At 53.8% G+C, this 14,730-nt stretch overlaps 1 protein-coding gene across 1 annotated transcript; it reads left to right on the top strand.

Annotated features, from left to right (window-relative positions):
• The first annotated feature begins 7,522 nt into the window (after positions 1-7,522).
• Positions 7,523-9,768, top strand: C2CD4D (C2 calcium dependent domain containing 4D). The gene is made up of 2 exons (XM_021688100.2): positions 7,523-7,628; positions 8,652-9,768. The coding sequence occupies exon 2, from the start codon at positions 8,713-8,715 to the stop codon at positions 9,766-9,768; it is 1,056 nt and encodes a 351-aa protein (XP_021543775.1). The 5' UTR covers positions 7,523-7,628; positions 8,652-8,712.
• Positions 9,769-14,730: the final 4,962 nt, after the last annotated feature.

Genomic DNA, 14,730 nt, shown 5'->3' with positions numbered 1-14,730 from the left:
GAAGGCAAGACAGATGGGGACTAAAAACAGGCCTTGGCCTTTGGCAATGAGGAAGGTGAGGGTCTTCTTTGCCAGGTGGGAGCAAAATCCAGATTATGGTGAATGAAAAAATGGATGGGACTGACAAAGTGAATCTAGATGATTCTTTCTAGGAATGTTGTTGTTATTGGTGATGTTATTTAAGGAAAGAGGGTTGACTATATTTATAAATTGCTTTGGAAGGAGCCAGTGGAGAGAGGCTGAAACTCTAGCAGGGAGAGAGGTGTCATCCAGCAGAACAGCTATCTGGTCCCAGAGATGGATCAAGAGCACCTCTGGAGACAGCAGCAGCGACTCTGATACCAAAAAAGGAAGGAGTAGAAGGAGGGAGTGCATAGCAGGATGGCAGGTTGGGGGGATTCATGCCAGAGGACTTCAGCACCCTCAGTGAAACAGGAGGCAAGGCCCTCAGTGGGGAGAGAGGTCTGGAAGAAGGGCAATGATTGCCATAGGCCACTGGGGGATCAGAACAAACCGACCCGGTACATGTGGGCCGAGGCATGCAGAAGGCCCAACCGCTGGTGGAAAACGGGGGTCTGGAGTATACTGACCTGGGGTGAGGGGAGGGCGTGAGCCAGCTAGCAGGACTACGGGATGATGGCGCTAAGTTAGGCAAGGAGACTGTGGTAAAGGAGAAAAAAGAACATGGCTAGCGCACATTTTTGAGGAGGAGTGGTCTGACATGAAGGAGAAGAATAGAGACTGGAGGAGGCAGTCATCATCTGGGAGAAGCCAGAGGCTCCTCTGAGCAGAGGAGAGAAGTGGGAAACTGAGCAGCTGCCTCAGGGACAGACAGGATGCCATCAAAACTAAGTGGGTGCAGAGGATGCCCAGGAAGAGGTCCAAGGACTTGAGAAGTGTTACCAAAGAATGAGAACTCCAAGGGGGCATATCACAAAGGATTTTATTATTAGATGTGGTAAAGCCAAATACTGAGACAGGTAAACCTTTACATCTCTGAAGTGTAACCCATATTTTATTTTTTTTTTAAGATTTTATTTATTTATTTGAGAGAGAGAATGAGATAGAGAGCATGAGAGGGGGGAGGGCCAGAGAGAGAAGCAGACTCTCCGCTGAGTGGGGAGCCCGATGCGGGACTCGATCCCAGGACTCCAGGATCATGACCTGAGCCGAAGGCAGTCGCCTAACCAACTGAGCCACCCAGGAGCCCAGTGTAACCCATATTTTAAATAGAAGAGACATAAAGGCCAGTTGTTGGTATCTAGGAGTCACTCAGGAATCTGGCTGACAAAAGCTCTGCCATCTTTAACACATGACTTCCCAAATCATCCTGGATGTTGATATCCAGTTGCCAGATGAGAGAAGAGACAATCACAAGAGAGGTGTTTGGGACCAAGCCTCAAAGTATTTCCATTGACTAGAACTCAGTCATGAGGCCCCACTAATCAACAAAGGGAGGTTGGTTGGAAAATATGGTCTAACTACATGTTGGGGAAGAAAGGGAAAAGGGTTTGGTGCGTAGCTGGCAACCACTGTCTCCGTTTGAGAGGAGGATGGACGGAGGAAGGAAGAGTCCATATCCAAACCCTTATCCTGGGAAGTGAAGAATTCAAGTTCAGGATGAGACTGAGGTTCCAGGAGCTGGGGCCCCCATCCTGGCACAGGGTGGAAATCTACAGAGGTGGGAAGCCCTCAGGCAAGACCCCACAGCAGGGCTGGGAATGTCAGCCTTGACTGGCTAAGGCCAGGAGGACAGGCAGGGATATTGGTCAGGGAAATAAGGTTATCAGCTGCTGGAACACTTCCCTAGGCTCTAGGGCTTTGATAAATGCCTCTCCTCTCCAGGAGGTCAAGTCTTACAGCTTTCTAGGCAGAAACGGGGAGTTGCTGCCTGCACACTTAAAAAAAAATTCATCTGGAATGCAACTACTGTAAAGGTAGATGGAGTGGAATCCAACTAGTCATTCAGGCAAATGTGGCAGTTTATTCTGCTTAAAGCAGAGGATAGGGGCCCCTGGGTGGCTCAGTAATTTAAGCATCTACCTTCGGCTCAGGTCATGATCCCAGGGTCCTGGGATCGAGCCCACATTGAGCTCCCTGCTCAGCAGGGAGCCTGCTTCTCCCTCTCCTGCTGTCCCTGCTTGTACTCTCTCTCTCTCTGTCAAATAAATAAATCTTAAAAACAAACAAACAAAAAAAGCAGAGGATATGTTTTCTCCAGGTTCCTGAATCAAGTGTCAAGAGAACCAAAGAGTGAATAATGCAAGTGTAAGAATAACCAATTCAAGAAGGCAGGAAACTCTGGTAGCTCATACCAGCTCTTAAAGAAAGGGCCCCGAAGGCCTTCCTGGAACTGCAGAGCTAAGTCATTCATTAAAGGTCTCACGTAAGGAGCCAGAGCTGTAAGTCACAGTATACCACCAACCCCATCACCTGCCAGTGCCCACAGTGAGCATTGTAGCAAATCATGCTATTAGGCCATGCTCAAAGCCATGGAAAGACAGCTTAGTGAGACCCAAAAGCCCAGGGAGTCTTAGAGCAGTTGCCTGCCTACTTGGAGGAAAGTCCTGTGCCCTGCCTGCCTCTTCATCAGGCTTGAACCCAGATGATTTCGGTAATGCCCAGTCCTCCAGGCGTCCCTCTACGGTGGCACCAGCAGGAGGAAGGAGATCAGGGCCTCGGGTCGCATGTGACACTCTCCAGGAGTGGCAGTGATGGTGAAGAGGCGGTGCTCCGGGCCCCATTCAAGGGAGCATGTCTGCTCCAGTCCAAAGAACTCTAGGGTCCAAGTAAAAAACAATGCTCTTTGACATCAAAGATCTGACTTCTAGCCTCAACTCTGCTACTGTTTGGCACGTCATTGCTTTCCGGGTCTTTTCCTTGCTCTATACAAATGGAAGGACAGGTGAGGTGATGTCTAAGTTCCTTCCAGGTCTGATATCTTCTTGTTCCCATTAAGTCAACTTGTGGCCATTCCGTGTGCCAGTCATTTGCTTGATGGCTCTCAGATCCCTACTCCTCCCGTACTCTTGCCTTAGATTGTGCAGGGCCAGTGCCTACAACCTGCATTTCCCAAGGCTCCTTTGTCACCTGTCTTTGAGAGGCCCTGGTGGCAGACTGGAAGGTGGGAAGTAGCAAGAAGTTAGGGTAGTTCGCCCCTTCTCTTTGCTTTGAAAGGCAATTCAAGTAATGGCTGTGTCTCCATGCTTCCAGATCCTGCTAGACCATCCTAACCAACCTATCTGCCTTTTTAGCTCTTTCAACACCTTTGTAACAAGTTCCCTGTGTTAAACTCCCTCTGTTGAACTGCCCAGCAGGTGCTATTTTCCTCACCAAACCCTGACTGATGCAGTCAGGCTGTGGATGATCTATACCCAGTTCTTAGTCCCACTGCTGTCCAACCCAGGTGGTGTGCACTCTTCTATGTGCCCTTGATTTTAACCACCAAGAGAAGGAAATGGAAGGAGAAAGAGAGCCAGACCAAAGTGAATTGTCAACGACTGAGCACAATCCTAAACCAAATCTCTGCCCATTTTCCCTCTGCATCTGTATAAATGAACACAGCTGGAGAAAAATCTCACAACCACGCTGTTTGGTCTCAGCATAAAGTCGTGGCTGCTATCCTTTAGGCGAGCCTGCAATACTGCCCAGCAGCCACCTTGCCTTTCCCCTGTCCTCCTGGGTGACTGTTCCTTTCCTGGTCCTTTCTACTCAAGCCCTAGAGTCACCTCCTCCGCCAACCATCATCACTCTCAGCTGGTAACCTTGCATCCTGCTTCATGAGCAATTAGAAGCATTCAGAGGGAACAAGTTCCCACCACCCACTCCTCCACCTTCTACCTCTACTCAGTTATTCTACCTTCTCTCCAGTAACTGGGTGAGCTGTCCACACAGCAAGCAAAGGACAAGCTCCAGATTGATTTCTCATGCACAATACCTATTCTTTGTGTCTACTCAGGAATATTGCTGCATTAATTCTCCTTTGTCTCTTCTACATTACCAATTCTCCCCTTCCTATGGAATCTTTCCCATCAGCATACAAACATACCATTATTTCTGTGATTTAAAAGTTTCTCTCTGGGGGCACCTGGGTGGCTCAGTTGGTTAAGCATCCGCTTTTGGCTCAGGTCATGATCCCAGGGTCCTGGGCTCCCTGCTCAGAGGCGAGTCTGCTTCTCCCTCTCCCTCTGCCTGCCGCTCCCCCTGCTCATGCTCTCTCTCTCTCTCTCAAATGAATAAATTAAAAAAAAAAAAAAAACTTCTCTCTTGATTCCACTTCCCGCTTGGCCACTACCCCACTGCCCCTGCTCTTTCAGCAAATTCTTCAAGAGAGGTTTGTTGGGTTTTTTGCCCTCTCTTTCCCTTAACCTTTCTGCAGCCCACTCCAACCAGGCTTTTGCTTCTACCACTGCACCGAAACTGCTCTTGGCAAAGTCACCAATGACTTTGCATTGCTAAATCCAATGATCGATTCTCAGTCCTCACCTTACTGGATCTTGCCACAGCATCTGGCACAGCTGGTTCTCCTCCTCTCCCCTCTAAATGATGCCCAGTGCCTGGGTGGCTCAGTCATGATCCCAGATGCCAGATCGAGTCTTGCATCAAGCTCCTTGCTCAGCGGGGAGTCTGCTTCTCCCTCTGCCCCTCCTCCCATTCGTTCTCTCAATCTCTTTTTCTATCTCTCTCTCATAAATAAATAACATCTTCCAAAAAAATGTTGGCATGCCCAGGACTCAGTCTTGAACCTTGAGCCCAGGATCCTTACTCTTTTCTACCTACACTTCATCAAGTCTCTTGACTTTAAATTCCATCTTCATTTCTCTTGGTGCCCACACTTACATTTCCAGTCTGGACCTTTCCTCTGAGTTCCAGGTTCATATATGCAACTGCTTACTCAATGTCTCCATTTAGATGTCTGGCAGGCTTCTCAAACTTCATAGACCCAAAACTGAACTCCTAATCTTTCCTCTTCTCAGCAAATGGTAACTCCATTCTTCCAGTTGCTTGGGCCAAAAACCTTGGATCATTCTTTCTCTTTATACGGGGATGGATCCATTTATTGACTTGATCTTCAGAACAGATCTAGAAACTGACTACTACAATCCTGATCTATGCCCCAATCATCTTGTGCAAAGATTATTTCGATAGTCTCCTATCTGATTTCTCTAATTATGCCCTTATCCCCTTCATTTTGTTCTCACCAGAGCAACCCTTTTAATATATGGCAAGTCATATCACTCCTCGGCTCAAATAAAAGCTAAAATTGTCACAGCTTTTATGTGCCTACGAGTCCCAACAGCATTGGGCCTTATTATCCCTCTGACTCCATCTCCCCTTCACTCATTCTGTTCCAGCTATGCTGACCAGTTTGCCTCCTTGAACACTCCAGGCATGCTGAGCGCCGCTCATTGATGATTCCTTCTGCCTAGAATGCTTTTCCCTCAGAAAACCTTCCTCTCTCCATGTCATTACTGAAATATTCCCTTCTCAATGTGGCCATCCGTGACCACCCCATTTAAAACTGAGTGCTCTTCTATGATCCTTCCCTACTTTATTTTCTTCCCAACACTGATTTCCTTCTCATAAACTGTACTTTTTTTGCTAATTTTTTTTGTCTGTTATCTTTCTTCCTCCACTAAAGTATCAACTTCACCTGGCTAGAAGATGTACCTGTTTTCTCACTGCTATATCCTCCAGTCCAGCACAGTGCTTGGCACATAGTAGGTAGTCTGTAACTGAATGAATGAATGAAGCCGCAGAATCAAACTTCCCTGAATTCTACCCTACCTCTGGACTTCTTATTATAAAAGCCAAAAATGTCATCATCAAGCCAGATTGAATTGGGGTTTCTGTTTTCTTGTGCTTTTAGCGGAAGTGAGCTGAACTGATGCCCATGTGTTATCTCACTTAATCCTCATACCAACTCTGAGAGTTAGGTATGTTCTCTCCCTCTTCCAGATGGGAAAGGTGAACCCCAGAGAGATTAAGTTATGTGCCAGAGATCACACCCCTAGTAAATTGCAGAGGGATCCTCAACCCATCTGACTGATGCTAAAGCCTAGAGTTCTTGGCTGCAGCACTCCACAGAGACCACCCTCCCCAGAAAGGACACCAGGGCTGAGCTGAGTCAGGAGCCACGGAACTGGAGGGTTTGAGGTCACCAGGGATCTCCACAAAAGAAACACATGCTCTTGGGTGCCTGGGTGGCTCAGTCGTTAAGTGCCTGCCTTCGGCTCAGGTCATGATCCCAGGGTCCTGGGATGGAGCCCCGCATTGGGCTCCCTGCTCCACGGGAATCCTGCTTCTCCCTCTCCCACTCCCCCTGCTTGTGTTCCCTCTCTCGCCGTCTCTATCGAAAAATAAAGATAAAAATCTTAAAAAAAAAAAAAGAAACACATGCCCTTTTAAAACTCTCAAGTATCAGATGTCAAAATAACCATCTTGTTTCCTGCATCCTGTTGTTGTTTGCATGTTTATTGTCTGTCTCTCCCCTTAGCCTGCTCCCCATCCTATATATCCCCAGCACCTACACAGTGAATGGATGAATAAACTGATTCAGGTATAATTCTGCTTAGTGTCATTAATTCATTCAACAAATCCTGATTGAGCACCTGCCTTGTGCTAAGCACTGTCTTCATGACACTTACAGTCTAATTAAGACAGTAGATAAATAATCACATACAAAAATCACAGAAGAAAAAAACCTGTGACCAATGCCAGAAAGGAAAAGTATGGGGTGCTGGGAAAGCATACAACAGAAGCCCCTATTTAGATGGGAGGTTGTCAGTGAGGGCCTCCAGATCTGAAGGATGAAAGTGGGGAATCATCCTAGGAGGGGAAACAGCCTATGTAAAGATCCTAAGGAGGGAATGCGCCTGATGTCTTTGAGAGACTGAGGGATGGCGGGTGCAGCTGAGGGGCTGATCTTGCCAGTAGCGGCCTGTGCTTCCTAGGATCTGCTTGCAGGGGAGGGGAAGGGAGGAGAGGCACCCTCCACTTTTGCAGTTGAACAGCCTTCTGCCAACGACAGGGCACACAGGCCAGCCGGAGCTCGACCCACTGATAGAACCAGCTCTGTCCTCAGTGTCTCCATGTCCAGAAATCTGGATCCTGATCACTTTTCCTTGGGCCATGTAGTTCAGAGAACTAGTCACTGCAAGTCACTCTGTCTGAGAGCTACTGCGATGGCTCCAGACTAGGACAATGGGGGCCAAAGCAGGATTCCAGCAAGGACGGCTGTGCACAATATGCAGTGTGTGTGACCACGGCTATGGGTTTCTGCTAGCAAGGCTAGGGTGCAGCCCCTGCAGCACAGAGGGATGGAGGCCACTGCCCACTGATGACCTCCTTTTTCTTCACCGCAGCCCTCCTAGTGGGCCGGCAGAGGAGGCTGGGGCCCAGGACTGGCTTGCTGCTAGAAACCTGGAGGAAGGAGTTAAGGCTGGGCTGATGACCGTGGAGACAGAGCTCTGTTTATCCAGGAAAAGAGGTCGGACGTAGGCAACGGAGGCCCCTGCCAACTCCTCCCTGAACGACTGGGCTGGGGGAGCAAGCTGGAGAGGAAGCTGCTCCCCTTCGGGCTCTGCACACCAGCCAGCCGGAGGCCAGGAACCAGCGGCGGCCCACAGGTGAGGCCTGCGCTCCGGCCGTCTGACCGAGCCCGCCGTGGGCTCGGACTCCCAGGCCGGCGGACGCTCGGAACGTTGCGGTCCCGCGGGTGGGGCGCGGGGGCGCGGTGAGCGAGCGGCGGCGGATCCTCGGGGAGCCGGCTCTGGGGGTGGCAGAGAATCAATAGGGCCTTTGTGCTCAGTGTTTTCCTAGGGAGGGAAGGAGTGGAGAGTGGGAGTGGCGGCCCAACGGCCGCTCCGCCCTGCAGACTCGGGATGCCTTGGGGCTGGGAGGCTGGAGCAGGACAACCAGGGCTGGGGGAGGAGGGTATTCTGTGACCCCCCGCCCCCGGGGGTGCGACTCCTGGGACCGGCCCTGGGTGCTCCCAGGACAGCAGTCAGCTGTGCAGCGAGTGGGCTTCTGGCCGGGAGCCACTCAGAAAGGAGAGGGAGGAGCAAGAGGAAGCAGGGGGGCTGGGGCCGAAGGACGGCTCAGGCTGGAGAGCCCTGCTCCCAGGTCCGGGCGAAGGCAGCCCGAGGGGCGCCACACAAGACCTAGGAGGAGAGTCTGAGTTCGGGATGGGCGAGGGAGAAGGGGATGAGCCTGCCAAGGGCCTCTGCGTCTCTTCAGGGGAGCAGGATGTACCAGGAGGGTTCGGGATCCGTGTCCGAGTTTGTGACTACAGACCTTTTGATAATTTGAGAATGTTCCTCCATTCTCCGAATAGTAGCCTGGAGTTCTAGTGGGTGTGTTGGGCCTTCTAACTCTTTAGTGAGTGAGCATCTTTAGCACTGATGGCAGAGTCTGAGATCGCGGGTGTCTAAAGGCCTGCGTCTGAAAATGTGACTGTCCAGTGCCCTCCATTTCTCCCCAGGCCCCCAGGCTTCACCGCCCCCCTTGTTTTTCCTGCTCAGATAGGGGCCCGTGTACCGGGCGCGGGGGGGGGGGGGGCCGGGAGGGGCGGGGGTGGAGTGCGCCGTGGTCGACCAACCGGTGTATGTTCTCAGTATCACCCACCTCCGGCCCCCTTCTGTCCTCCACAGGCCTCCACCGGGAACGCTGAATTTGCACCTACTCGGTCTCGCGGAATTCGGACCCCAATGCATGTGGCTCTTGGAGAAAGCCGGCTACCGGCTGGGGCCCCCGGAGTCCAGGCCCCGATGGGCGCCGTCCAGCCTGCTCCCTAAGCGCCGAGCCCCGGGCCCGCCCGCGCGCGCCTGCCCCAACGTCCTCACTCCCGATCGCATCCCGCAGTTCTGCATCCCGCCTCGGCTCCCGGACGTCGGGAGCGCCGAGCCCCCGGCCGGGCGCAGCCTCCCCGCGGCCTGTTCGCTGCCGCACCTGGCAGGCCGCGAAGGCTGGGCCTTCCTGCCCGAGAGCCCGCACACGCGCCGGCGCGAGTCCCTGTTCCACCCGCCGCCGCCGCCCCCGCCGCCCGCCGCCGCCCCCGCCCGGGGGCTTTCCCCAGCGCACGCCCGGCTGCACGTGTCCGCCCCGGACCTGCGCCTCTGCCGGGCCGCCGACAGCGACACGGCCTCGTCGCCCGAGTCGTCGCCCTTCGGCTCGCCGCGGCCTGGCCCCGGCCGGCCTCGGCCGCACTCGCTGTCCCCCGAGGAGGCGAGCTCGGCCGACACCAGCCCGCACGCGCCGCGCCGCGCGGGGCCGCCCGGGCCGCCGCTCTTCCACCTGGACTTCCTGTGTTGCCAGCTGCGGCCGACCAAGGAGAGCGTGCTGCGCCTCGCGCCCCGCGGCGGCCAGCTGCGGCTCTCCGCCGACTACCAGGCCGGGCCCGGGCGGCTGCGCCTGCGCCTGGTGAGCGCCGAGGGCCTGCCGCGGTCCCCCGCCGGCCCCGGGAGCGGCAGCGGCGGCTGCTGCGTGGTGCTGACGCTGCGGCCGCGCGTCCGGCCACGGGGCCAACGGAGCCGCGTGGTCAAATGCAGCGCCAACCCCATCTTCAACGAGGACTTCTTCTTCGACGGGCTGGGCCCGCCAGACCTGGCCGCCCGCAGTCTGAGGGCCAAGGTGCTGGACAGGGGCGCAGGCTTCCGCAGAGACGTGCTGCTGGGGGAGTGTGAGACGCCCCTCACTGCCCTGCTGCCCCCCTTGGGTGGGGGGCTAGGTCCAGGGACCTCCCTGGCGCCTGCCCATCTCAGCCTGTAGACTGGGAGACTGTCTCTTCCTCAGAGAGGTCTTCGTTCTTTTCACCTGCCCAGCCTGTATTTATTTTTGCTAATAAAATGTCTGTTTTTAGCAGGGTCTCTCCCCTTGTCGGCACCCTACACTCAGATCTACAGCCTGCTCTCTTCCCTCAGTCTTGGCTATCCCGGGGATGGAAGAAGCTCATTCACGCTGAGTTGGAGCAGACCTCAAGTGGTGGTTTTCAAACTTGAGTGAGCATTAGAGTAATCAGACATCAGCAGTCCTGGGCTCCATCCCCAAGAGATGCTGAAGCTAGGTTAATAGGTCTGGGCTGGATAGGGCCCTGTCCAAAAAGGCCTCCACCCCTTCAGGGGGCCCTCCCATCACTGCAGAAAAAGCTCTGTGACCGAAACCAACATTAGCCACCTTCCCCCAGGGGGTTCCTTGGGGCTGCACAGGGGAAATCAGCAGTCCGCCGCTCACCTACCTCCTCCCCACTTGTACCCACATCTGTCCTGGGGAGAGATGAAATTTCTGTGCCTTGAGAGTGAGTCAGGAGATGTCAGCACACAGCGCTGAGTTAGGTGTCCTCTCTCTTGCCTATGCCTGTGCCACCCCGGGCGCGAAGGTGCAGCCAACTGTCCGAGTAGCGCTTGAGGACTGAATGGAGGAGATAAAATGTCCCAGGGATTGAGATGGGGAGGGCGTCCTACCTGAGTGTGAGAGCTCTTCTCAAAGATGCCCAGAAAAAGCTACCCCAGTGAGTAGGGGGAGGGTGGGGAAGGAGATGGATAAATGTAGGTCAGATTGTGTTTACCTCCTACCTGAATGTCCCTGACGTCAGCAGTGACCTTCTTCTTCTTCTTCTTCTTCTTCTCTCTCTCTCTCTTCACCTTCCCTGGAGTTGGTTCCTGTTGGCTCAGGCCAGGCTTAGAGGAAGGAAGGAGGGAGGGAGGGAGAGGAGGAGGAAGGCACTGGGCCAACCCAGCTTCTTTCCCCCTCCCCCTTGGGCCCTTTCTCAGTTTCCATGGTGCCTTGAGCCAGGGATGAGCCTGCTGGATCCCGATAAACCTCAGCATGTGTAATGTTAACACAACACACACGCACTTCTATCAGATCGCTGGGATGCCTTCTCCCTCCCCTGATTAGGTGCCCCCACCAGCTGCCCCAGCCCAAGGCCAGGGAAACCTTGCTCCAGCTGTCCACCAGGTGGTAGCATTGACCAAACAATAATAAGGGCTAATATCACCCAGCAAGGAACTGTTCTACAACTGGTCAACTCATTTATACCTCCTAGCAACTCCCAGGAGGATTAAGTACTATTGTTAGCCAATGTGACCTTGGGCTTTACTCCTATAGTGAGGAGTAAAGCTAGGATTTGAACCCAGAGGGTCTGGTTCCAGAGTCTGGGCTCTTAATCCCCTCACTATACTATGTCTAAGAGTCAGCGGCCACCTCCCACCCAGGTCACTCTGAAAGGAGTCTCCTCCTTCCCTAGAATGACAGCGCTCCCATTCCTTCAGTCTGTGAAATCACCCATGGGTCTAGCTCTGTCCTTAATACTGTCCTTCTACTTCAGCCCCAAATCCCCCCATCACAGCCTTTGGTGAACAACTGGATTTGATGTCCATTTGAAAGTCCCTGGAAAGAAACGTAGAGGTCATTTAACTTTCATTCATGCATTCCTGCAACACAAGGTAGGGAGGCCCCATGGAGATGCCAGTGATCAAAACAGACATAGGGATCAGACAAGTTAGAAAATGAATAAGTAAAATGTAAAAAAAAAAAAAAAAAAAAAAAAGTTACTTGGTAAAACGTTATGGAGAAAAAGAAAGCGGCTTCCTAGGAAAGGGGAGTCAGATAAAGAGAAGGGAAGACTATAGGAATGGAAAGAGGGAGGGATGGGCCCAAACCACTTTTTTTAACCACCATACTTTGGACCAGGTGCAGCAGCTTATCTGTGTTATCCTAGTAATCATCACAACTGCCCCGTAAGGTAGGTATTGTCATTCCCATTTTACTGAGAGATAGATCAGAGAGGTTAAGTAAACTGGCCTGGGAATGGCCTGGCTGCAAGGAAGGTTTAGGACCCTGGCTTCCCCAGATCCCCCAACCCCAGCCTGCTGCTCAGAGGAGGCTGTGAGGTGGGGATTCAAAGAGCAACTCACTCAGGTCACAGCTGTGAGCTGCCCCCTGTGCTGGAGGCCAGTGTCCCTGGAGGAACTTCCTGGCTAGCTAAAGCCACAGAAACGTGCCCGGGACAAATAAGGTGCCGTGTGCACACTGCAGGGGGCCTCAAAGCCTGTTCACAGGACAGTTACTATCGTCCCCTTTTTACTGGTGTGCTCACTGAAGACTAATAAATAGCAGGCCATGTTCTTATCCAAGTCTTTTGGCTCCAAAAATCCCAGATCCCGCCTTTCAGCACTCCCTGCTGCGTCCTGGGCTAAGTGACCACAGATGTTACCTGACAGATGATGAGTGGTACAGGCAGGGCCACCATGGAAAGTTCAGGGCCAGGAGCTGGGGTCAAACTCCTACCGTTCCCTCCACCCACAGTGGCCGTTGTGACAGGAAGGGGGAGGGGTGGAGGCCGTGAGCTCTACAGATGTTGATAGAGCCTAGGTTGTGCTTTTTTTAATGGTTGAGGGAGGAGGAGGTACAGCCCCCTCCCTGGGTCACTGCCGTGGGTTGAGGTCTCTCCGGGACCCAAGAAAAGTTGTCCTCATCATTGAATCAGGCTTCCCAGAGGAGGTGGCCCTTGAAGGATGGGGCTGGGGCAGTATGGGGCCTGCAGGCTGTCCAGGCCCCACATACTTTCTACCTTCACACCCCCAGGCCCTCCCTGGAAGGGCAGGCTTGCACTGAGCTTTAAGTGGTTTCTGTGGTTTAGAGGGTGGGGAGGAAGGGAAAACAAGTCGGTGACTGCTCCCCAGTTCCAAGCCACCACCACCACCCTCTACCCCCTCCAGGCTGCTTGCCCCCTGCATTGAGATTCCCCAGTCTGATAAGGGAACTTGGGCACGTGGGGGGTGAAATGATTCTCTGATCCCTATCAGCCTCTTCCTTGCATAAGAATTGTAAGAATGAATTCGAGGAGGGAAAAAAACCACTGCCCGGCTTTGAAAGGACTGATTCCTCCAGAAAAGGGGCTGTGATTGCAGCAGGAGGGAAGAAGATTAGGCATGAGGGTGGACTTCCCAAAAGGATGATCATGGTACCTTCTTGCCCTAGGGAGAAAGAACCCCAGGCATCCACGCTTAGCACAGGGAAGGGGTGGAGACCCAAGAATGTCTAGGAGGCATGTGACTTGCTTAGGCCTAGAGGCCAGGACCCTGTCTTCCAAACCCCCGGTCACTTCCTCCCCACCCTGCGCAGTGGCACGAGTGGCCGGGAGGGGCAGCCATACTCATGGTATCGGGGGTGGCCAGGCCACCTGGCACAGTGCCCCCAACCGGGAGCTCAGAAAGGGCCCTGGGAGACCCAGAGTCACAGAGGAAGAGAGGCTGGAAGAGGAGAAAAGACGGGGAGGCACAGAAAACAGAACGATAGACAGGGAGGGGCCGGCAGGGAGAGACACAGAGAGAGGATCCTGAGTGGAAACAAAGCCAATCATCGGGCTGGGAAGGGGAGAGCCATACAACAGGACCCCAATCCTCCCCTGCACCCCTGTCCCTCTGCCTCTGGCTGGCTCTACTTGTCTGCCAGAGGGCACTAGGTGGAGTGGTGCTTTGGAGAGCGTTGCCTCTTAATCCAAGCCTGCCCGAGGGGGAGAGCCCCAAAACAGACCGGCATCCTGTTCTGTGCAGAGAAGTGTGGGCCATAGATAGATAGACAGACAGATCTATGTGGGCCACACAGATGCATGGGCCATGCGTATACCAAAAGGATATGGGGGTAATCAGAGGCACAGATACATCACTGTCAGACCCTTGGCACAAGGAGGTCCCCAAAAGCGGCCACTCCACTCTTCCTCACTCCCTATCCCCTTGCCCACCATCCTAGGAGTTGGGAAGTCCTTCTCTATGCGTCTAACCTTTGTCCCTCGAGCTGCAGCCATTGGGAGGCCCTGGGAGTCACCCAGGAATGGAGGTGCTGATGGTAGCAGAGTGTGAAGCTCCAGGGTGGGGCGGGAGTGGAGGATGGCGAGATGGGAGGGCAGGAGAGGGAAGGGACAGCTGCCTGCCCTCTCCACGCCAGGTGCCACGTGCTGTGGCGGGGCTGCCTCCTGCTCTGCTGTTTACCAGCCGGGAGCGAGCAGGAGGAGGTGCCAGGGAGCCGCCCCACTGCATCCTGGCCCCTGGCCAGCCAGCCTGTTGGGTAACCAGGAGAGCCAGGCCCAGCTAATCAAACTCTGGACCGAGGCTGTGCAGGACAGAAGTGGCATCCAGGACCTGCACCAGCCTCATTCTGTCCTGAAGCCTTCTGCAGAGCCCTTCCTCCGTGCGGGCCCCAGTGTGCGCCCACCGAGTCTGGGGGCTCTACTTCCTCCAACTAGTGCAGCGCAGCGTCTCTCCTGGCCTCTCCCCTCCCATTGCTCCTCTGCCCCCACACACCCCTCCAGCCCTGCAACACGGCCCCTGACAGACAAGGAAAATGTGGAGGCATCAGCAAGCCACGGAATTCTAGGGAAAGGCAGCAAGGTGCCGGGGCTAAGCGGGCAGAGGCCTCAGGAACTGAGGAACCATGGGATGAGTCTGACCTCCTCCTGGAGGAGCGGCACCCCCCACCACCACTCCCCCCCAGAGAAGCCCTGTTCTTGTCACCTCTCTTGGTCAGGTAGAAAACACACCATCCTGAAGTCACAAAGACCTGGGTTCAAATCATGGGGCAGCCACTTATTGTCCTCAGGCAAGTCAGTAATATCTTTGAGCATCATGTAGCTTATGGGTAAATCTGGAATAATGGTGGCTGTTGTGAGGATCGAGGAAAATCATGGATTTACACAAAGTGCCTGGCAAACGCTAGTCCCCTTCCCTTCAC

This window comes from Neomonachus schauinslandi, chromosome 4 (assembly GCF_002201575.2).
Source record: "Neomonachus schauinslandi chromosome 4, ASM220157v2, whole genome shotgun sequence".
Lineage (NCBI taxonomy): Eukaryota > Metazoa > Chordata > Mammalia > Carnivora > Phocidae > Neomonachus > Neomonachus schauinslandi.
Note: the sequence above shows the minus strand (reverse complement) of the source record. Positions and strands in the feature narration are given on the sequence as shown.